Source organism: Nyctereutes procyonoides, unplaced genomic scaffold, assembly GCF_905146905.1.
Source record: "Nyctereutes procyonoides isolate TBG_1078 unplaced genomic scaffold, NYPRO_anot_genome, whole genome shotgun sequence".
Lineage (NCBI taxonomy): Eukaryota > Metazoa > Chordata > Mammalia > Carnivora > Canidae > Nyctereutes > Nyctereutes procyonoides.
The window spans coordinates 25,704,686-25,726,749 of NW_026575142.1; the positions used below are offsets into that span (position 1 = coordinate 25,704,686).

Below are 22,064 nucleotides of genomic sequence, written 5' to 3' on the forward strand. Positions count from 1 at the left end.
AGTAAAGTCAAGCTTGTTGAGTTTAGATGAACATAGCTGATGGTTAAGTTCTCATCTTTTTAGTAAGGCATTCTTTTACTTGTTTACATTAATGTTACAACACATATAGAACTTAAAATAAAACTAGGTAAAAAAATATCATGGTAATTTTCCCTACATAGACCTAAGAGCATAGGGAAGATCAATGCTTTTTTTATTCAGTGAAATTCAGTAAAATCCTCCTTTTCTCCATTCTTGCCAGTGAAATCAAGTTCTTAAAGGCTTACTTTTGAAAATAAATTCATGCTAACGAAATTCCAGAGCCAAGGCTTAAAAATAGGCACATTTATAATGAACAACAACAAAAAAAACCCAGATCAAGATAGAGGCGAAGGAGGTGCCATTCCACTCTACAGCAACAGAGGAGGAGATACGGTTCTGTTTCATAGAACTAGTTCAAGGAATCTGCTTTGATGAGGTGTTGAACTAAGAACATTCATAAGAACATCAATCTTGTTTTCCTGTGTAACATGAAAACTTGTCTGAATATTCATAATCTAGCAACTTGTCTCTGCTCTTGGAAGTATAATTTTTAAAAAAGATCTTGTAAAACTCTTGAGACTTTTGAAATTGTTTCTATATACTGCAAAGATAACCTTCAAAAACCTTGTAATTCTGATTGGTTGTCCTTCTTGATAGTCAGTTGCCTTGGTAATAATGCTGTAATTTACAAGTCTGAGTTCCTAAACACCCTAAAGACTTGTAACTTTGCTCTGTCAAATCAGAAGAGAATCACTGGCACATCGCCCCTTTCCCATATGTAGAATGGAGAAAAAGAAATTATTATCACACTAGTCAATGTCTTATTTTAACAGAGAGCTTTGTGGCTAAATTCTTTTTTTTTCTATGAAAATGTAATATTCTTGATCTTTCGGAATTCATGGAATTCTTCCCAAGTTGTTTAATAATGTTTCTCTTTTCCCATACAGACTGTCCTTCATCTACCTGGGTTAGGTTTCAAGACAGTTGTTACATTTTTCTTAAAGAAGCCGTCAACCTAGAAAGCATAGAGGACGTCAGAAGTCAATGTACTGACCATGGTAAGGAACTTCCTCTTTTTTTTTTTTTTCCACAGTCATAAATGGTGTTCACTAATTTCTTTAAAAAATGGTTTTGTCATATTTCACTTTCACCTGGGTCCTTGTAATAAGTGAACAGTCTGTATAACACTCAAGCTGCACACTGGACTTGGGTATATATTTAACCTCTGAGTTGGAAGACTGCTGTTCGGCCCCCCTGTCCAGAGCTGTCTGCCAGGAACTTAGCCACAGCAGGACCTTTGTCACGTGCACATCTGTGCGGAGCACTGTGCAGGCACTTCGGATCCTTTGCCCGGGTATAGCTCTCCTAACATACCCATCAGGTAGTTTCTCATTAGCTTCCTTTTATCAAGGGGAGAAATTAAGTTCAGTTATTTGTTCAAGGTCATGCCGGTAATAACTGGCAGAGCCAGGATTCAAACACAGTTGGATCAGATTTTAGGACCATAGTTTGTGATCACTGTTCTGCCCTGAAGGAGCCCTTTCGGGTACTTGGTGTGGGCACAAGTCAGATGGGACCGTGAAATGAACCTGTGGTAGAGACGTTAGGGAAGAAGGCTCTTTGCCAGCAGATAGGTTCAATGTTTTCTGGAAAATACCACTTCTCATTGTGAAATATTTCAAATAAAAATGTCATTTTTAAAAAGGTATGCCTGGGATCCCTGGGTGGCGCAGCGGTTTGGCGCCTGCCTTTGGCCCAGGGCGCGATCCTGGAGACCCGGGATCGAATCCCACGTCGGGCTCCCGGTGCATGGAGCCTGCTTCTCCCTCTGCCTATGTCTCTGCCTCTCTCTCTCTGTGTGTGTGACTATCATAAAAATTTAAAAAAATATAAAATAAAAAAAATAAAAAATAAAAAGTTATGCCTGGGTGCTCTTTACATATTTGGCTGTTGGGCCCCAAGTGCATCCTTGTTGTGAAGCCTCTAATTGTGATTCTCATAAGTTCAAACTGAAACTAGGAGGTTAAATAGCATATATTTTTTTAAGATTTTATTTATTCATGAGAGACACAGAGGGGCAAAGACACAGGCAGAGGGAAAAGCAGGCTCCCTGCGGGGAGCCCAGCGTGGGACTCGATCCCAGGACCCTGGGATCACACCCTGAGCCAAAGGCAGATGCTCAACACTGAGCCACCCAGGCACCCCTAAATAGCATCTTTTTTCAACCAAGATAGCTATGATATGGTGATATAAGAGTCCTTGATTCTTTAGAAATGCTTTTTACTACTCCATGAGATCTAAAATCTCTTGATCATTTCATTAAATTTGATCTTAGGTTTATTAATAACTCCAGCATTTAGAAATGCCCTTTACCTACAAAACCCCACAATTTTCTGACAGCCAACCAATATGACATTTTGGTAGAATATCAAATCATACTCATTTATTATAGAAGTACTGAATGTAGGTATAGACATTTTTAATCCTATGAAGTGCCATATAGTACTCAATACATACTATTCCCTTTGAGAAACTCATACACCTGCCAAATGGTGTTGAACATTAGCTCTTTGAGAACCAGAGAAAATTTCCAACCTACCAGTATGGTTTCATTTTACAGAAACTGAATAAAAGGAATTTTTGTTTTGAAGATTTTATTTTTAAGTAACTTCTACACTTAACATGGAGCTCGAACTCACAACCCAGAGATCAAGAGTCACATGATCCACTGCTGTGAATAATAGGAATTTTTTGAATGAGGTTTTCCCATAACAATTTTCCATCTCTTTTTGAAGAAATCACTTATGTTAGGTATACTTAGATATGAATTTCAATAACAGAAATTATATTGGAGGCTGAGAACTAAGGAGAGACATGTTCCTGAACCACAGGTCAGAGTTCACTGTCCAGCTTTAATATTTATCTTTAGCAGTTAAGCAACTGCTTCCAATACAGACGCATAATTAATACTTGTTGACTGACTGACTTCTACAATTCAAGTGTAGTGAGAGTTTTTGGTTTTGTTTTTGTATTTGCCATTTTCCTTTAGCAAACAAAACAAAATTGAAAACACCTAGCAACGTTGTGACTTTACCTTGATCGCTTGTTTCAGAGTCCATTAACTCTGCTTGTTCAAGGAGGGTAGCCATTTAGAATTTTAAAATGTTATGTACAAATTTGCTTCTAAAATTTATCTTGTGTCTAAATAAAAAAATATATATCTTTTCCCCAGTTAAAAATTTATCAATTCAGTTTGTTTTAATGTTTACATTTTTTAAGCTTTCTCATACATTTCTGTTAACCTTACCATTTATTTGATACTCCTCCATATTTGTTTCTACTCTGGAAATATTCAGTTTATTGATGAATCAGAAAATTAGCTAAAATTAAAGCTGGTATTTATTTTTGACTAGAGTAGTAGTGTTTTGGTTTAGAATAGTAGATGGACATGAATTCAAGGTTTGCTATGTATGAAGAAGAAAAAGCAGAAGGAATACTAGAATATACATTTGGATTTGTAAAATCTTCCCAGCTGTATAAAACCCTGTCTTAAGCGTATCATTAGAGGTTTAGAAAACAAATGCTTGTTACCTTTTGGGCTGCAGAGAGCTATATTTAGAAATATTTCCAGGGATTTGTGCTAATTTACTTGATATCGCTCTTTTTATTATTCATTATAAGGAAAATAATTGTGAGAGGCTAAAATTTTTATTTTGCAACATTTACCTTTAATTTATGTTATCATTTTAATAGAAAAAATAAATATTTTCAGTCTTTCCTTTTTGTGATTTGTGAACTATGTCACTAGCTATAAAAAGAATTAAACACCCAAATTACATCTCAGCAGGTACTGTCACTGGTAATGCATTGTAAAAAAAATTTTCTTGAGCACATGCATTCTTCAGGGACTTATGCTGTCATTTGTTAAAGAAAATGAAAGTGTGTCTTATTTGCCTGACACAGTAATTTAAGTTTATACAGTATTTAATTAGGTTACAGTGTTAAGAATCGTTAAAGTTCCATTGGCTGCCACAAGGTCAAAAAAAAGGATGAAAAACTCATCTCTAAACACTTAAGCCTAAACTATAACCTAGTTAAATACTTCCCTTGAGAATTTTTCTAGAGTGGCATTTCGGTCACATTTCACAAGTAAGTACAACTAAGTATCAGGGTAAAACAACTTAAAAGTCTCTATGACATTTAACAGACAGGCAGCTGGAAATGATAAGAAAACCATCATAGAGTTTTTGAAAATTGATAAATGACTCTGGGAACCTCATTGAATCCTAACTTTGGATTAAAGTATTAAGTATTTTAAAGGTCAGTCTTTTTTTTTCTTTTGAAGATTTTTGGTAATAGCATGATTTATGCAGATCACTATACAAAATGAGAAAAACATATGCAGATATTTTAAAAATAAAACAAAATCAGGGGTGCCCACTTGGCTCAGTTGTTGGGCATCCAGCTCTTGATTTTGGCTCAGGTTATGCTCTTGGGGTTGTGGGATCAAGCACCGCACATCAGGCTCCTCACTCAGCAGGGAGTCTGCTGGAGAGTCTCTCTCTCTTTCTGTTCCTCTGCCCCACCCCAATGTACTGTCTCTCTCCCTCTAAAATGAATGAATAAATCTTAAAAATAAAATAAAACAAAGTCACTCTAAATTGCATTGTCCTAAGGAAATATAAGGACTGTTAATATTTTGGTAAGTATCCTAGACTTCTCCCCCATCCCAGGCAAATTTATAATAATAAATGCTTGCTCTTTTTTTTTAATATGTAAGAAAAGGGATATTTGGGAAACTGCCCCGTAATCTGCATCTTCCTTTAAAAATGTCTATGGCAGTAAAAATACAATGTTTATTTTGTACTAACTACATTAATCTCATATATAGAAATCCCATAATTGATTTAGTTAATCTTCTAATATTGGCTATTATTTTCAGTCTTTCACAGTCATACATGTGTGATGAACATTAATGGTTGAGCACAGAGCCTATGACTGTTTTAGCATAATTGTTAACGATTGGTGGGTCAAATAATGTGTTTTTAGGGCTTTTGACACATCTTGCCAAATAGTTTCCAAAAATGCTGTACTAATTTTTACTCCACCTAACCAACGTATGAGTTCCTACGTTGTTATACCTAAGGCCAGACTGTTTAATCTGTAAGCCTGGAAGTCTGCTTATTTTTAATTTTCATTACTTTACTAGTGAGATTGCATTTTCACACATTTCTTGTGTTTATATTTGCTTCTGGGAGGGTAAATTGTCTTTTTTACAATCTTGAAACCAATTTTTTCTTCTATTAAGGTGTCTGCTGCTTTATTTATAATGGAGCTTTAGTCTGCCCAGTTTGGGATTTTCTTCTTTAACAATACAGTATGGTTTGGGGGAGATTTTTTTGTCCCTAATTTTCTTTTTCCCTATGGTTAAAATTGTTTTCTCTAAGCCTCTTTTAGAAATTGGTAGTGATCACCTAATACAACTTTCCTTTTTTTTTTTTTTACCATATCAGTAGTAATAGGAGCTCTTTTTTTAAAAAGATTTTATTTATTCATTCATGAGAGACATACATAGAGAGAGGGGCAGAGACACAGGCAGAGGGAGAAGCAGGCTCCACGCAGGGAGCCCAACGTGGGACTTGATCCCAGGTCTCCAGGATCACACCCTGGGCTGAAGGCAGACGCTTAACTGCTGAGCCACCCGGGCTGCCCAGGAGCTCTGTCTTCCCCTTTAACTGTTAACTTATTATGAAACTACTATCAATTTTAGTGTGATGTCATAAATATAGTAGCCTGTGATGTAAGCCTCCTATAATTCTCAAAGTGTGGTCCCTGGAACAGCATAGTTTCACCTGGGAACCTGTTAGGAATATAAATTCTCAGGCCTCATCTCACTCTGGCTGAATCTGAAACTCTGGATGTGTCCTATTGTTTTAGCAAGTCCTCCAGGTGCTTCTGATGCTTGTTCCAGGTGGAGAACCACTGAACTAAGACAATATTCTGACATTTTCAGGAGACTTTGTTAAGTCAAGCTAATTTTGGAGGGATGTAATTTAATAGGAGGCAAGACTTCCTCATTTCCGTGTGTAGTTATATTAGTTGTAGTACAGAGAGTCTGCAAAGTTTAAAATATGTTTAAAAATACTCACTGGAAAATAGGAAAATTTGTTACTTTTAAATTACTGAGGCTGGAAAGTCACATGTTTCTTAGGAACTTTTTTTTAAAAGATTTTATTTGAGAGCGAGAGCGAGAGAGAGAACATGTGCAAGGGGGAGGGAGATAGAACAGAGAGAGAGGGATAAGCAGACCCTGTGCCAAGCGGAGAGTCTGACACACAGCTTGATGCAGGGCTCAGCCCCAGGACCCTGAGATCATGACCAGAGCTGAAATCAAGAGTCTGTTGCTCAATCGATTGAGTCACCCAGGACCCCCAAGGTTATATGCTCTATTCCTTAATTACCTGAGTATGGCTGGAAGGCTGTTACATTACTTCTCTACGTTCCTCAGGATTAGGTGAACCCTCCCCACCAGATTTCTGGTTGCTAGGAGTACAAGCCTTGGTGTCATCATTTATTCAACTGTTTTCACTTGAAAAAAATAGAATATCATGAAAGAAGCTAACTCCACTAGCATTTTCTAAGTATTATTCAATTAAGACAGTGGAATGTTTTTTAATTTCAAGAGAATCTTTGTTTAGGCTAAGAAACAGGGTTAAATGTCCCTTGGAAAAGTAAAGTTACTCCTGTTATTTATAGGGTGCTGATGTGTACCTGTAGCTTACAGATTGTAAGGACAACAGCTAACGTATGTGAGACATAAAATATAGATGGCTGCTGCTCTTTACTCTTGAATTACGTGGAGGAGTCCCAGGAAAGATCAACTATCCAGTGAGAATGAGGACCTCCTTAGCAGTCCATTTCCCAAAACCAGGGCTTTCTAAGGACCACGAAGAAAAGTATGGGAAGGCATAGGCTTCGGCAGCAGGCACATGAAGGCAGAGTCCACACTGCTTGCTGCTGGAACTGCACCAGGCCTTGGAGCTGCTCTGGTAGGTCGCCCTGGTACTCTTCAGTTCTCCGGGGTACGGTCAGAGCTTTTCCTCCTTACACCAGGGAGATGCGCCTGGGAGAAACCATGATTACTAGAGGAAGAGGTAGTGGGGAAAAGTAAAGTTGAAAGATGCAGAAAAATGTTTATTGAACAAGCCTCCCACGGTTTTGTCCCTTTTTCTATAAGTCACCAACTCTATGTGAATGAAATGAGTATAAAATGCCCAATTTATCCCATTATTTCACTTTTCTCATGAATATATTTTCAGAAATGTGCATATTCTCAAGCTAAATTTTAAAAAGGTATAAATGTGTAATGTTACTGTAAGTGTATTATAATAATGCATAATCTCTATATATACCTCATGTGATTTTTCACTGATTTTGGGAACATGTTAACTTTTTATACCTAAAAATAATTCCAGGAGCAGACATGGTAAGCATACATAATGAAGAAGAAAATACTTTTATACTGGATACTTTGAAAAAGCAATGGAAGGGCCCAGATGATATCCTCCTAGGCATGTTTTTTGACACAGATGGTAAGTGATATTTACCTTGTAGGAAATCACTTTAAAAAAAATGGTAATAAAATTGATGACTTTGAGATTCTTCAGTTCTCTCATTCAAGTTGGTGTTCCCTGTGGTGTCTATCTGGGTGTTGTATTTTCAGTGTGCGCCCATGACCTGACAGTGGCTTTTCCCTGAGCAGCTCAGTGTGTTGCACACAGAAGAGTCAAAGTTGATTCTCTTTTTTGGATTAAAACAGGTTTTTAGGCTCATAATACCTACATAATAAAATGGAACTAAGTTTACTATTAATATTTTAATTCTCTTGGCTATTTCCCAGTGAAAATGTTACTATATTATTTTCCTCTTCGTTTTTTTTTGTTTTTTTTTTTTTTGTTTTTAGAGAGGGGGGAGGGGAGGAGGAGAAGGGGAGAGAGAGAGAGAGAGAGAGAGAGAGAGAGAGAGAGAGAGAGAAAGGAGAGAAAGAAAATATTCCCAGCAGGCTCCAACCCCAGTGCAGAGCCCAAGGCAGGGCTTGATCTCACAACCCTGAGGTCATGACCTGAACGGAAATCGAGTCAGATACTAAACCAACTGAGCCACCCACGTGCCCCATCTGTGGAACCTTCTTGAACCAATACATTTTTTTTTAAGGTTTTATTTATTTGTGAGAAAGAGATGGCAGGGGGCACTTGTGGGGTGGGGGTGGGGGGGGTGGGAGAATGACTCGATGCTGAGCAGGGAGCCTGATGCTGAGCAGGGAGCTCAGTTCCAGGACCTTCGGATCATGACCTGAACTGAAGGCAGACACTTAACTGACCAAGTCACCAAGGTGCTCCTTGAACCAATACCTTTGATTTGCTTGTTCTAATTTAAATACTACAACCAAAAGTTTGACCAAACATACCTTAGTAATTTCCCTTTAACCCTAGACCCTTTTCTATGGCTGTAACAGTTTAAAACTGTCATAATGATGAAAATATTCTTAACTGACAGATGAAAGTTTCAAGTGGTTTGATAAGTCCAATATGACATTTGATAAGTGGACAGACCGAGAAGATGGTGAGGATTTGGTGGACACCTGTGCCTTTCTGCACACTAAGACAGGGGAATGGAAAAAAGGAAACTGTGAAATTTCTTCTGTGGAAGGAACCCTTTGTAAAGCAGCTAGTAAGTATAACTGAACAGACATTTTTCCATTCCTGGAGGGGTGCGGAAAGTAGAGCTGGTATTAAGATTTTCTTTGAGACAACAAGTGTGCCTTAGTAAATTAGAGGGAGTAAGACAGACTTCAGAACACAGTAGGATGGTTTGCTCCCAAGTCTCAGAGTCCAGTGTAATTCTCTTACATTTCAGAGGTAGGACCAGATCATGTGAACCAGGCATACTTTTATCCTGCTTATATTTAGAGCCTGAAAGAAGTTAAAATTTTCCGTTGTTTGAAGTATTTATCATAGCCTCTTTGCATATGATTAAACAGAAATGGTGACAAATACTTATGTCTGACTCCAGAATTCTAAGATTTACAAAGAATTTGACCTTGTACGGGTACTAACATCCTTTGTTTAGGCAAATGAAGAAATGCATTGTGTAGTTTATAAATGATTCTGAATTAATGTGTAATTTTTCTTCTGACCCATCAGAATGCTTTTTTTTCCCTCTCTCCCAAGGGGTGAGCCCTGAACCTGCCCCTGCCCCTCCATTAGCCCAGCACCCCTGGCTTCCAGCTGTCCCCTCTTCCCTATCAGAATGCTATTTTCTGATGGGATGAGCACGGGGTGTTATTCTATATGTTGGCAAATTGAACACCAATAAAAAATAAATTTATAAAAAAATGCTTTTTTCTAATGAACAAAATTATTGTGTCACAGAATATTGGCTCTTTTTTTTTTTTTAAAGATTTATTCATGAGACACACACACACACACACACACACAGAGGCAGAGACACAGGCAGAGGGAGAAGCAGGCTCCATGCAGGGAGCCTGATGTGGGACTCAATCCCTGGATCCTGGGATCACAACCTGAGCCAAAGGCAGGAGCCCAACCGCTGACCAACGCAGGGGTCCCATGTCCCACAATATTTTTATGTTCTTGTTAAACACCAAAATTTGTCCTAAGTTTTAGAAATAATGTTTTTCTCATTAAAAACACTTAAAATTTCAAAATGTGATTTTGGGATGCTTGATACATGATAGCCACTTCATTTTGCTTCTTTAGTATTTCCCACCTACTTCTACTGTAAACCAATAATATGTTTCCTTTTTACATTTTTTTTTTGCTTCAGCAGGGTTTTAGCTACAGTTTATAGTAATTATATTAATTTTCTCATTGTTTTATTGTAATAGATTTCAATTTCCAGTATTTATTTTTTAAAAATTGGTTTTTCATATACTAAGTCTCAAGACACCATTATAGAAACCAAATTTTTATTTTTTTTAATTTTTTTTAGAAATGTAACAGCTTTCTTTTTATTTTTATTTTTATTTATTTATGATAGCCACAGAGAGAGAGAGAGAGAAAGGCAGAGACACAGGCAGAGGGAGAAGCAGGCTCCATGCACCGGGAGCCCGATGTGGGATTCGATTCTGGGTCTCCAGGATCGCGCCCTGGGCCAAAGGCAGGCGCCAAACCGCTGCGCCACCCAGGGATCCCCCCAAATTTTTAATTATAACTTTGAAACATCAGAAATAGTGAACAAATCCATTCTAATGAGGTCACAGGTGTATACTTTAATTTTACTAGGTTTGTTTTCTAGACTCTACCAAAATACTTTTCCTCATCTTATCACTTTTGTTAATCCTTTTCCACCAACCAAGCTAATGCAGTTAGACCTCTACATCTTTAAAAAACAAAAACCTTGTTCAAGATGGAAAACAAAATTGACCAAGCAACAGAAATATGCGTTATATTAATTAAAGGGATTCGTTTTTAACTATTTTGAAAGTGTTGAAAGGCAAACTTAGAATAAAGCGTACTTGAATTCTAATTTTTATTTTCTTTTGTATTTTAGTCCCATATGAAAAGAAGTATCTATCAGGTAAGCAATAGTCTTTAATTTTTTTCCACAAGTAAAAACATATTAAGATTCTAATGTTGAAATATTACTAAAGACCCATGAAAATTAATTGTATAACATAAAGAATAACTTTTTAAATAATTTAGAAAGGGCTCAGTAATAAGACTTGACATTCTAAATATAACTGCAAGTTATGTATGAATTTTTTAACACCAAAAAATTTTTCCTACCGACTTTTTTGTAGGCAGTGATTCTACCGTCTTTTATTTAAAAAAAAATTGGCCTCATAGTTATAATTATACTTCATGAAGTACCTGTCATAAGGGTTTACTAAATGTACTTTTTTTTTAAAGAACAGGTAATATATTAACATTGCTCAAAAAGCAAAATTATAATAAGGCAAACGCTGAAAAGTCTGTTTCCCATTTGCTCCCATCTACCCTATTCTATATCCTTACTGGGCACTAGTTCAGTTTCTTCTTTAAAAGTCTTGTGTTTCTTTTGCCAAAATAAGCAAGCTGAGATATAGGACTTATTTTGCCCCATTTATTCACTAATATACTCTAGATATTGCTCCGTATCATTACCTGTAGATTGAACTTCGTTTTTTTACAACTGAATTATTCTTCCATTGTATGGATAGGCATAGTTATTTAAACAGCTCCAGACCCTTCTTAGCTTGTTTCAAAACATTTGCTATTGCAGTGCTGCAATGAGTGACTCTACCTTGCACAAATACATCTAAAGATTGGATTCTATAGATGGATTTAAAGTGGATATACAACTTTGATATACTAACAAGAATTGTACCATTTTGCATTCCCAAAAATGTTACAAAACTTAAATATTTTTGCCAATTGGTTGTATGTATAATTTTTGTTTTTTTCTTTAAAGAGAGTACATGCACATACACACAAGGGAGGGAGGGGCAAAGGGAAGGAGAAGGGTCGAGTCCTAAACAGGCTCCATGGTCAGCATAGAGCCAGACACGGGGCTTGATCTCAAAACCCTGAAATCATAACCTGAGCTGAAATCAAGAGTCAAGACACTTAACCAACTGAGCCACCCAGGTGCCCCATTTAATCTCTTTGAGGTACAAGATGTACAAACCTGAAGTGTATAGTTTGATGGTTTCTTCTGTATACACCTGGCCAACTACCTGTCAAATTGATACAGAACATGTTACACCAAAAATTTCCCTCATGTCCTGTAGCCCTACCACCACCTATCCCAGAGTTAGCCACTATTGAATTTTATCACTATTGAATGCTATCACCATAGGTAAGAGTTGTTTGCCAACAAAAATATAATTCTACTGGCTTCTCTTACTCAGGATTTTTAAAAAGATTTATCCATGTTCTGTAGGTATTGTACTGATTCTACTATTGTGTAGTTTATAAATATATCACCATTTGCCCAATCTTTTGTTATGTATATTTGGGTCATGTCTAGTTTGGTACTAATATGGTAAGAGGTGCCTATGAACATTCTCATTTGGACCTATTTTGTCATTCTCCTAGAATATATTCCAAAAAGTAGAATTGTAAAGGTCATAGGGTAGCTAATATGTTTCTCTTTAGTAGAACCATCAAATTTTTCAGTGAATTAATTCCTACTGGCAGTATATGCAAGTTCCATTTGCTCTAGACATCCATCCCATAATAGTCAACCTGATTCTAACCATTCAGATGTTATGTCATTTTAATTTCCCTGATGAATAATGTTGAGCACTTCTACACACTTACCATTTCAATGTGTTCTTTTGTGATATGCCTCTTCAGGTTTTTTATTTCTAACTGGGTTGCCTTCCCACCTGATAGCTTTTTGTTATGAAAAATTCTGGATAGGAGTTGTCACATGTTGTATCATGGATATTCTCTCAGTTTGGGGCTTGCTGTAACTATGATGGTAGAGGAGAAAAGGAGTGTTTGAGAGTTCATGTAGATATTGGAGAACCAAGTTCTCACTCTTCTAGAAATAAAGAAAAAAATAGCAAAGGGGCATGTGGCTGGCTGTGTATGTGGCTCTCGATCATTGGGATAGGGCATTCCAGCACCATGTTAGGTGTAGTTTAAAAAACAAAACAACAACCAAAACACCCCACCTCAATCAAGGAAGGCACCACCTCATTGCCATTTGGTTGGCTATCAAAAACATCCAAAACAAAACAGAAAACAAATGTTGACAAGGATATGGAGAAAATGGAACTCGTGCATTATTGGTAGGAATGTAAAGCAGTACAGACAACAGTATGGTAGGTTCTCAAAAAACTAAAAATATTAGTACTATGATCCAGCAACTCCGCCTCTGGGTATAGACCCGAAAGAAGTGAAAAGAGGTTATCAGAGATTTGTACACCCATGTTCAGAGCAGCATTATTTACAATACCACAAGGTGGAAGTTGCAACCCAGGGTCCATGAGAGGATGAATGGATAAGCAAGACATGGTGTACATATACACCATGGAACATTTAGCCTTAAAAAGGTAATAATGACACATCCTACAACATGCACAAACTTGGAAGACATTAGGTGCTAAGTGAAATAAGCTGGTCACAAAAAGACAAATACTAGGATTCCAATTATATGAGGTAACTGGAGTAGTCGACCTCATAGGATAGAATGATGTTTGGGGATCAGTGGGGGGAGGAATGAATGGGGTGTTATTAATATATAGTGTCTCAGGGTTGAAAGATGAAGAATTCTATGGATAAATGGTGACACAGCACAACCTGAATGTACTTAAATGCTACACTGTCAAAACTGGTTAAGATGCTACATTTTGAAAAAAAAAATGCTACATTTTGTTGTATGTATTTTGCATTAAAAAACTGAACCAAGAAAAGCTGTGTAAGCATGTTATTTATAAGCATAGAGGCAAAAAAAACAAGTTAACAGGAATGGGAATCCAGGGAGAGTAGTAGACAGGAGCACAGTACTTGTTACAAATCTTGAACTATGAATTTTAAGCTCTGCACATGTGTGCTTGGGTGGGGGGGAAGGGAGGATTCATAAAGATTGAAACATGTAGGAAACAGTCGGTAAGCCATGATGGTTCTCAAAACCTTTATCAGGAATAGCTGGAAGATTTGGCAACACTTGCTCTTTATAAATTCCAGAGTGGTCTCTAAATTCATTAAAAAATATTTCATAAATATATCTAACTACTATGTGCCTGGCTTTCTTAATACATACCATTTTTTTTTTCATTAAAGGTCTCCAATAAGAATACAACCCACACATTAACAAATTGTGACTACAAACTTTTATTTTAGGACCAAAAAGGAGAGGATTCAGCTATGGCCATTTACCTAATTCCTCCTATTATTTAAGAGTTATTCATGAGAGACACAGAAAGGCAGAGACACAGGCAGAGGGAGAAGCAGGCTCCATGCAGGGAGCCCGACATGGGACTTGATCCCAGGGATCTGGGACCACACCGAGCTGAAGGCAGACGCTCAACTGCTGAGCCACCCAGGTGTCCCCTCCTATATTAATTTTTTTAAAGCAGCCTGTATTTTATCAGTGACTCTCCTTCACTTTAGCAAGTTAACTTTTAGCCAGATTTTCCTTGCTATGCTTTACATTTTATCATTTTTTAAAAGAGAAAATAATTTTTGAAAATAATTTAAAGAGAAAATAAATAATGTGCTTTTGGGTGCTAAATATAATACAAGTACTTTGCCCCCCCCCCAAACTGAGTTAATTTCCCTGGACTTACCGAAAGATAACAAAGGGTTTTGAATAGTCAAGAACTGCAAAGCTGTATGTATATAATTGCTTCAGAAATACACAGTTACTTGGATAAATTTTTAAAAATTAAAATAAGGTGCCTGGGTGGCTCAGTCATTAAGTGTCTGTCTTCGGCTCAGGTAATGAGCCCCGGGTCCTGGGATGGGAGCCCCATGTCCACCTCCCTGTTCAGCAGAGAGCCTGCTTCTCCCTCTGCTGCTCCCCCTGCTTCTGCTTGCTTGCTCTCTACCAAGAGAAATCTTTAAAGGAAAAAAAAAATAAGCCTCATTAATATAAACAAATATCTAAAGACAACTAGTCTTGAACAGTATATATTAAGTCTTAGACGAGGAAGTAAAAACCAAAGGAGACAAACAGAACTGCGGTATATCCTAAGTGTGGGTAACTTCCATTTTAGGATCTTACAGTAGACTGAGTGGCAAATTGTAAAACTTAATTGAAATCTTAAATGACAGCTGTTCAAGCTAAGAAACATAAATCTTAAGTGTGTAATTTAATCAATGTGCAATTTGCCTATTTCCCCAGATAGGCAAATATTTACATGATAAAACTATATTTGTATTCTAAGTGCAATATGAGCAAGTGATTTCCATATATATGTGTGTGTGTATACATATATATTTTGTCTTTTCCTTTTCAGATAACCACATTTTAATATCCGCTCTGGTGATTGCTAGCACAGTACTTTTGACAGTTTTGGGAGCAATCGTTTGGTTCCTGTACAAAAGAAATTTGGATTCTGATTTCACCACAGTTTTTTCAACTGCACCTCAATCACCTTATAACGACGACTGTGTTTTGGTGGTTGCAGAAGAAAATGAGTATACTGTTCAATTTGACTAAGATTTTGGAAATCTCAGCTTCAGATGTCAAATACTTTGACAGTGATTCCTGTGCAGGATTTTAATGTAAAACTTGATAATGAAAATTATAGTTTTTGTTTTTTTCCTTATTCCAGTAAAATTCATCATTCTCATGAGAATCACTGTAAGAAAAACCTATCTTTAGATCATTATAAGAACTTAAAAAAAAAAGAAATGATCACAATACAATTTAGTAGTTTTAGCCACCTCCCTAAATGCATTTTTCAATTGAAAAAGTTTACATACAGCTCAAAGTAAAACAGATAAAAATAAAAACCCAGTCTACTGCTCTATCTTCCTTTCCATTTAGTTTGAACCACCATAGTTTAAAGGTGAATTAAGACCCTCTGTAGTTTTAGCAATCACCAGGTCTTTACCAGTTTCTAGGTCTTGTTCCTTTATTAATAAACAAGATATGGGAAGTAAAACTTTTAAATAGGTCCTGTACATTCAGATATCACAATGCTATTTACTGTCACAGATAATTCCTCTTAATATTTTTATCTTCATTTTTGAGTAGATGTAGCACATTTTACAGACTTTAACAAGCCCATATTCCACATAATTATACAATTTCACTACTTTTAGAACATCACTTTGGACCAGAAATAGTATTTTGCACTGGTCATAAATGGTTAGAACTTCAATGAAATTTTATAATTTTTTTTGAAACAAGAAGATTACAGCCATACCAGGAAAGTGTGGAGGAGACTGGCAATGAGGCTTAACACTTTTTTTTTAATAAATTAATTTTTATTGGTGTTCAATTTGCCAACATACAGAATAACACCCAGTGCTCATCCCGTCAAGTGTCCCCCTCAGTGAGGCTTAACACTTTTACCACAGAGTCCCTTCAAGGATTTTTCTCCTGCTACCAGATCTGTTCCTACATAAGGTATCGCATGCTCTCCAACCACTGATGAACTATCATTTAATGACATGAAAACTAAGCAAAAACTGTGGAAAAACACTACATACTGCTGTAGTGGTGATGCTCAGGTTTTAAGTAAATGTAATATACCTTTCAAGACAATGTTGAAAAGAATCATTTTGGGGGTAAATGAAAATGAAAGCTGAAGCAAAAGCGATTTCCCTCAGCATCCTTTACAACTTTAGAATATGAAAAGATAGAGTTCACATAAAATTATATTTATTGTATTTAGAAACTTGAAAGCTCAAAGAAGTAATGTCTCTCCCTAACCCACATGCTATCAATTATCTTGTGGGGAGATACATGGTCTCTCAGCCTTGACCAATGGCAACAAAGTACCAGCCTGTGCCATCTGTTTCCACTGGCACCATGAATAACATCCTTCTCATCACAATTGATGGCACTGTCCTTTATGGACACAGGAAAAACTACAAAGTGATGACAGGACTGCAGTGTGTCTATGTGGTACCAGATGAGCAGATGTTACACCTGCTGTATTACACAAAACTGTGCTCTTAAGTTTTAAATTTCTGAGATCTTGGATATGATGTTTTATTATTCATAAGCTATTAAGAGTGGTGCACATAGTGAACAACAGACTGGAATTCCTTCCTACTTTTTCTATTCAAATCCTACCAGTCCTTTAAGAACCATCCTTAAAACTTTCTCTAATAGTCGAATTTCTAAAATGTCCATTATGGTAGACCCAAGCTACATGTGGCTATTTAAATAAAATAGAACAAAGTTCGGTTCCTTAGGTGCATCAGGCACACTTCAAATGCTCAAAACACCTTTAGTTAGTAGCTACCTTATTGGGTAAAACAAATTTTAGACCCTTTGCATTATCACAAAGTTTTATTGGACAGTGGTCCTCTAGAATACCCCCTTCCACTTAACTCCCATACAACTAATTTTCTTCTGTTCATTTTGGTAACTTCTACCCAGTAGTAGCTCTTCCAAAATGGCTGCTTTAAACGGAGTTAATTTTCCATATTTGATTTTGTTTTTCAAGTAAGTCCTTAAAGGTCCCCGGTAGTGAAGTGTTAAATCTTTTTTTTTTTTTTTTTATTTATGATAGAGAGAGAGAGAGAGAGAGAGAGAGAGAGAGAGAGAGAGAGAGAGAGGCAGAGACACAGGCAGAGGGAGAAGCAGGCTCCATGCACCGGGAGCCTGATGTGGGATTCGATCCTGGGTCTCCAAGATCGCGCCCTGGGCCAAAGGCAGGCACCAAACCGCTGCGCCACCCAGGGATCCCTGAAGTGTTAAATCTTAATTTTCTTCATCTATCAGAGTATCTGTAACGGGCCCTTGTATCTATTCAGTGGTCAACAGCTAACTGTATCATTCAAATATGTTATTTATTTTTAACATTAACAATAACAGAAGCTTGCCTGTTTACATTCAAAATGCATAAATTGGCTTTCCTGAACATCTTGGTTCTAGATACTAAGGACAATATAAATTCTTATGTTTGGCAAGTATCTTGAGAGAACAGTATTACTTTTAACTGCATTTTCCTAGGAACTTGCATTCTTTGTAGTGAACGGCATATGGTCTCTGTTTAGAGCTTAAAAGTAACAATGAAAAGACTTTCCTTATTCCCTCTAATTCACATTTAAAGGATATCAGAAACTTATACAATACTGAAGTATGAAATAGTCATGCTAAGGAACTACAAGAATACTATAAAGCTCAAGCCATTGTGGATCTGTCATTAAGCATTAATATAAAAAACTATAAATTGTACACAAATGAAATGTTTTCAATTTAAATAAAAAGTTTTGTGGGTTAAGCAGAAGATACTTAATTTTCATGCTGAGTTCTATTAAAAGTATAAATGTTTCAAACTCAAAGCATCCCTAAAGATCCAGACAAAAGATTCTGAAACTGGAATCCTTTAATTCTGTATTTTTTCTTTAAGGTAATGCAAAGGTAATTGGTAAGTTGAGAAAATATTTTAGAAACCATTATATTTTTATATGAAATGGGATTTTACTTTTTAATAAAGTTCTTGGCTCTGAGGTTTGAGGTCTACTTTGTGTACCAACTTAAAAGGAAACATTTCAAACTATAAAGTAAATCAATCAGTGTGCACTTTATTTCCAGCCAACGTTTTTACATTAAGACCAACAAACTATGTGAGCAAACTGTTGATTCACATTTGAGAAATTACATGGTTTCTATTTAGCTTCTGAAAATGTAGTTAGTTGCCATAACATAAGACTTTATTTAATGTGAAACCACCTGAAGTTGTTTAAAAGTGTATCCAAGGGTGTTGACAGGAAATATACAGTGCTATGAAAGTATACACAACTCATGACCACAGTGTAGATATATTGCATGGTGAATAGGTAATGTTTATCTATTCTCCAAAAATAGTGAAAAATACTAAGTCATTAAATGAATGCTCAGAATTACCAAGGAACAATTAAAAACGACCAGGATCCAAACAGGTTATTTGTATCATATTTATCTAGAAAGAAGTGACAACACTAAAAAACATTGAAAACCAGTGTTTTAAACTTTAAATGCGGGATTTAAAAATATTCCGATAACTTGAGATTGCAGTAATTTTTTTTTCCAAATAGCATTTGATGGGCATTTCTGATATTTTTTACAGCTGTGATATTCCTAAAAGGAATATCTACATACTATGGCCTATCAAATATAATCTGCATTTTGCAAATCAGTACAAAAATTTTTCCATCATTTATACATTTTATATTTATATACTTTTTAAAAATTAGATTTTATTGCTAAGTGAATTTAGAATTCATATTAAATTTGGAAACCTAATATAATGCTTTCATAACTTATTCCCCAATTGCTTTTTTAGAAACACTGGAAGCAAATGATTATGAAAATGAGACTGCAATGTAAGGCATTTTGAAAGGAAAAATAATTAGGTGCCATTTGCCATTTTATTTCAAAAGCATATTTTGTCCCACTTTTTTAACTAGCAAGAGACTAAAACATGAACCTTTTTCATAAATATGACTATAGTAATCAGAACACAAAAAAGTTGTCAGCATTGCTTAAGTATTTAAAACAAGAGTAACACTTTCCCACTCACCTAAAAGAAAAATACTTTTGATTACCAGTTTATAAACAAGAGATCGACTGGCCATGTTAAAAGGTCCAGCAGAATTTTAATTCAGCAATACTTGAGAATGAATATATATATATATATATATATATATATATACACACACACACACACACACACATAGGACATCTGTATGTGTGTGTGTATATATACACACACATATTTTACACACACACATATGTATATATATAGTCAATGTATTCAATAGGCATTCCCCCACAAAATTAATTCATACTTAATTGCCAGTTTTAATAAACACTTGTTCACAGATCATCCATTTGTCTTATATGAAGTTAGGCAATATCAAATGTTCTGTTATGGTCTCCATCTTCTTCAGAATCATCCTCTGAAGCTGTTGAAAGAAAACAGGATGATCAAGAATGATTTTAAAGGGGATGAGAATGGAAGTGTAAATATGAAGCCAGAATAGCAATGACTTGTAAAATAAAAATCCCAATTTAGTACACTGTTTGGTCAAAATGGTAAGTTATGACAAGGTTAGGGTGGCTTGACTGTGGGTGATGCCCATTCACAATGTTCCCACCCCCACACCTTTTCGTTAGTTTTTATAAAAATGAAAATGCTTAAAACTGTGCTTCCAGAAAAGTCTTCTAAAAAGCTTCTGAGATCAATCTGTGTTCACAGTAGCTAATGATATAGACACTAGAGAAAAAATGAACTTAAGGCAAGTGCTCTCACACACCTGAGTAGAATCTGGTTTATTACCGCTGCATGTTTGATGCATCCGATGAGAATGAAAAAAAATGTACACAGAATAGGTTATGGGTGTTCTTGCAATTTACATCAAAGCTATGTCTATACAATGCCAAGAAAAAGTTCTATTCAGTCAAAAAAGCTTTATATAGACACAGCCTAATTTAAAATAATTGGATTCAATAAAAACCTTTTGTTGAGATTATTCCTATGCCTCCACGCTGTCAGAAATCTCACTTGTGCAGTATTTCTGACATCAATTTATTTAAGTCATTAAAGTAGCTTAGAAGTTTCAAATTAACATCCTGGAATGTCTATAGGAAGGACATAAGTAAAGAACATGTATTCTATAAACTGTTCTGTGTTGAAGAAAATGGAAGTACGCCAAAATGAACACCCCATCAGTATTTCCCCTTTTATCAAGGGCAGAAAGGTTAAATGTATACTCTTCTTGTATTAACACTGGACCCAGTATTTAAGAACAAACAAATTGAATTAACAAAAAATTTATGTTATATGTGTGGATGAAACTTAAGTTTCCATATTTCAGTCTATTTATTAGAAATCTCAAGTCCATTTTTAATAAATGGTATAAAGCATATACTTAGCTCATGAATGAGTAAATCATATGATTAAGTTTTATGCTTATCATGGAGAAATATCAAACTAAGAAAACAGCTTTTCAGGGAACTTCTCATGTTTTCTATTTGAGAAGAAAATTCAGTCAGAAACAACTCTCAGAACATATGAAAATTCTGATACTTATAGACAAACTTGCAGCACCCATATCTTTCACTCTCAGCTGACTTTGGGTATTATATCACCTCCATGTTTCTCACATACTGGGAATAGACATTGCTATGTTTAGGAAACTAAATTCTAAACGAGAATCTTAGTTTAAAACAAAACAAGCAATCTGGGGAAAACATACACTGAAACAACTTACTATCATCACATCTGGCAAAGTATAAATTATAATTTACCAAAAAGATCTTTGTCTTAGGCAACATAAGGGATCTGAACTAAGAAGGTATAAAAGGTAAAACAAGATTTACATCAAATGAATTCCCATTTTATATACCCCTGACTCCTTTATATACCATTTCACACATACTAAAATGCATTATCTGGTTGTACCTCTAATCCTTTCAAAACTTGCACAGTACAGATAACACTCCAAGTGTTCTGAAGATGAGTATAGCAGATACAAGTGGAGAATACATATTTTAAAACACTTCAAAGAGTGTGATGGAACCTGATCATGGGGCGCTGGTTGCTTTGGGTGAAAAAGTACAACAGGTAGGGTAATCTTGGATTCCTAGGATCTGTTTCGGAGCCACCAATATCTGTGCCCACCTGATATGAAGCACCCTGGAGGCTATAAGACTTTGAGGTTAAGCTTGCAGATGCCTGTAAAGATTTGGGCACTAAGTGCCTTCACATAGGAGTCCAGGCAGAAGTCCTAATGCTAGAACGTGATCTTAAGAGATGGGAGCTGCTGGCGGAGCTGGCTGCCTATTAAAGGTCCATGAGGACCTAACAAGGAGCAAAAAAAACCCACTATGGCTTCTGTTATAGACTCAGAATTAGGAATCTTTCATCCCTATTTTCCTAGAACTATAAACAAAGCCAGGGAAAACCTTTAATGATATAACAAAGCTGAATAGCCAGGAAAATTTCACACACACACAAATCTAACAGATTTAGAAGTATGGTTTGACCAGTAAATGTTTTTTTGATTAAAAGTTTTAAAACTAAGGGCTCAAAAATAAAATTTTATTTAAAATAAAACACTAGTTAAAATACATCCTTCTATATGAACCTTAAAATTAATACACTATTTTTTTAAAAAAAATATGCTTTTAAAAAAAACTGCCACTTGCCCAACCCATCTTTCCCAAATCAATTATTTTGATATTATTAAGCCTGTCAATGAAGTTCTAATTTGGTAGAAAGAGTATATACAGTTAGATTTTGCTCTCTGGGTTTCAATTGCAAAAGTAAATTCAACAAGTCTGGGAAGGGGAAATTCCACCTACTTTCGAGATCTTCCATATGTGCCTGAAGAGTTCTTGCAAGGTTAATAAACTAGAAACAA

At 35.8% G+C, this 22,064-nt stretch overlaps 2 protein-coding genes across 10 annotated transcripts in view; one reads left to right on the forward strand and one right to left on the reverse strand.

The window, feature by feature from the left end:
• Positions 1-17,933, forward strand: part of LY75 (lymphocyte antigen 75) — a 130,732-nt gene extending 112,799 nt beyond the window's left edge. Inside the window, exons 35-39 of the mRNA XM_055307917.1 lie at positions 969-1,079; positions 7,497-7,613; positions 8,578-8,751; positions 10,594-10,620; positions 14,993-17,933. Coding sequence (XP_055163892.1) covers positions 969-1,079; positions 7,497-7,613; positions 8,578-8,751; positions 10,594-10,620; positions 14,993-15,195 — 632 coding nt within the window. The 3' untranslated portion in view covers positions 15,196-17,933. The remainder of the gene's footprint in view (positions 1-968; positions 1,080-7,496; positions 7,614-8,577; positions 8,752-10,593; positions 10,621-14,992) is intronic.
• Positions 17,934-18,222: 289 nt separating this feature from the next.
• The window catches only part of MARCHF7 (membrane associated ring-CH-type finger 7), a 54,110-nt gene continuing 50,268 nt past the window's right edge, over positions 18,223-22,064 (reverse strand). For 5 of the 9 annotated variants that reach the window (XM_055307923.1, XM_055307918.1, XM_055307919.1 and 2 more), the window contains one exon: positions 18,223-22,054. In XM_055307923.1, coding sequence (XP_055163898.1) covers positions 21,896-22,054 — 159 coding nt within the window. In that variant the 3' untranslated portion in view covers positions 18,223-21,895. The remainder of the gene's footprint in view (positions 22,055-22,064) is intronic. The other 4 variants (XR_008662138.1, XM_055307922.1, XM_055307921.1 and 1 more) reach the window with 3 other exon arrangements.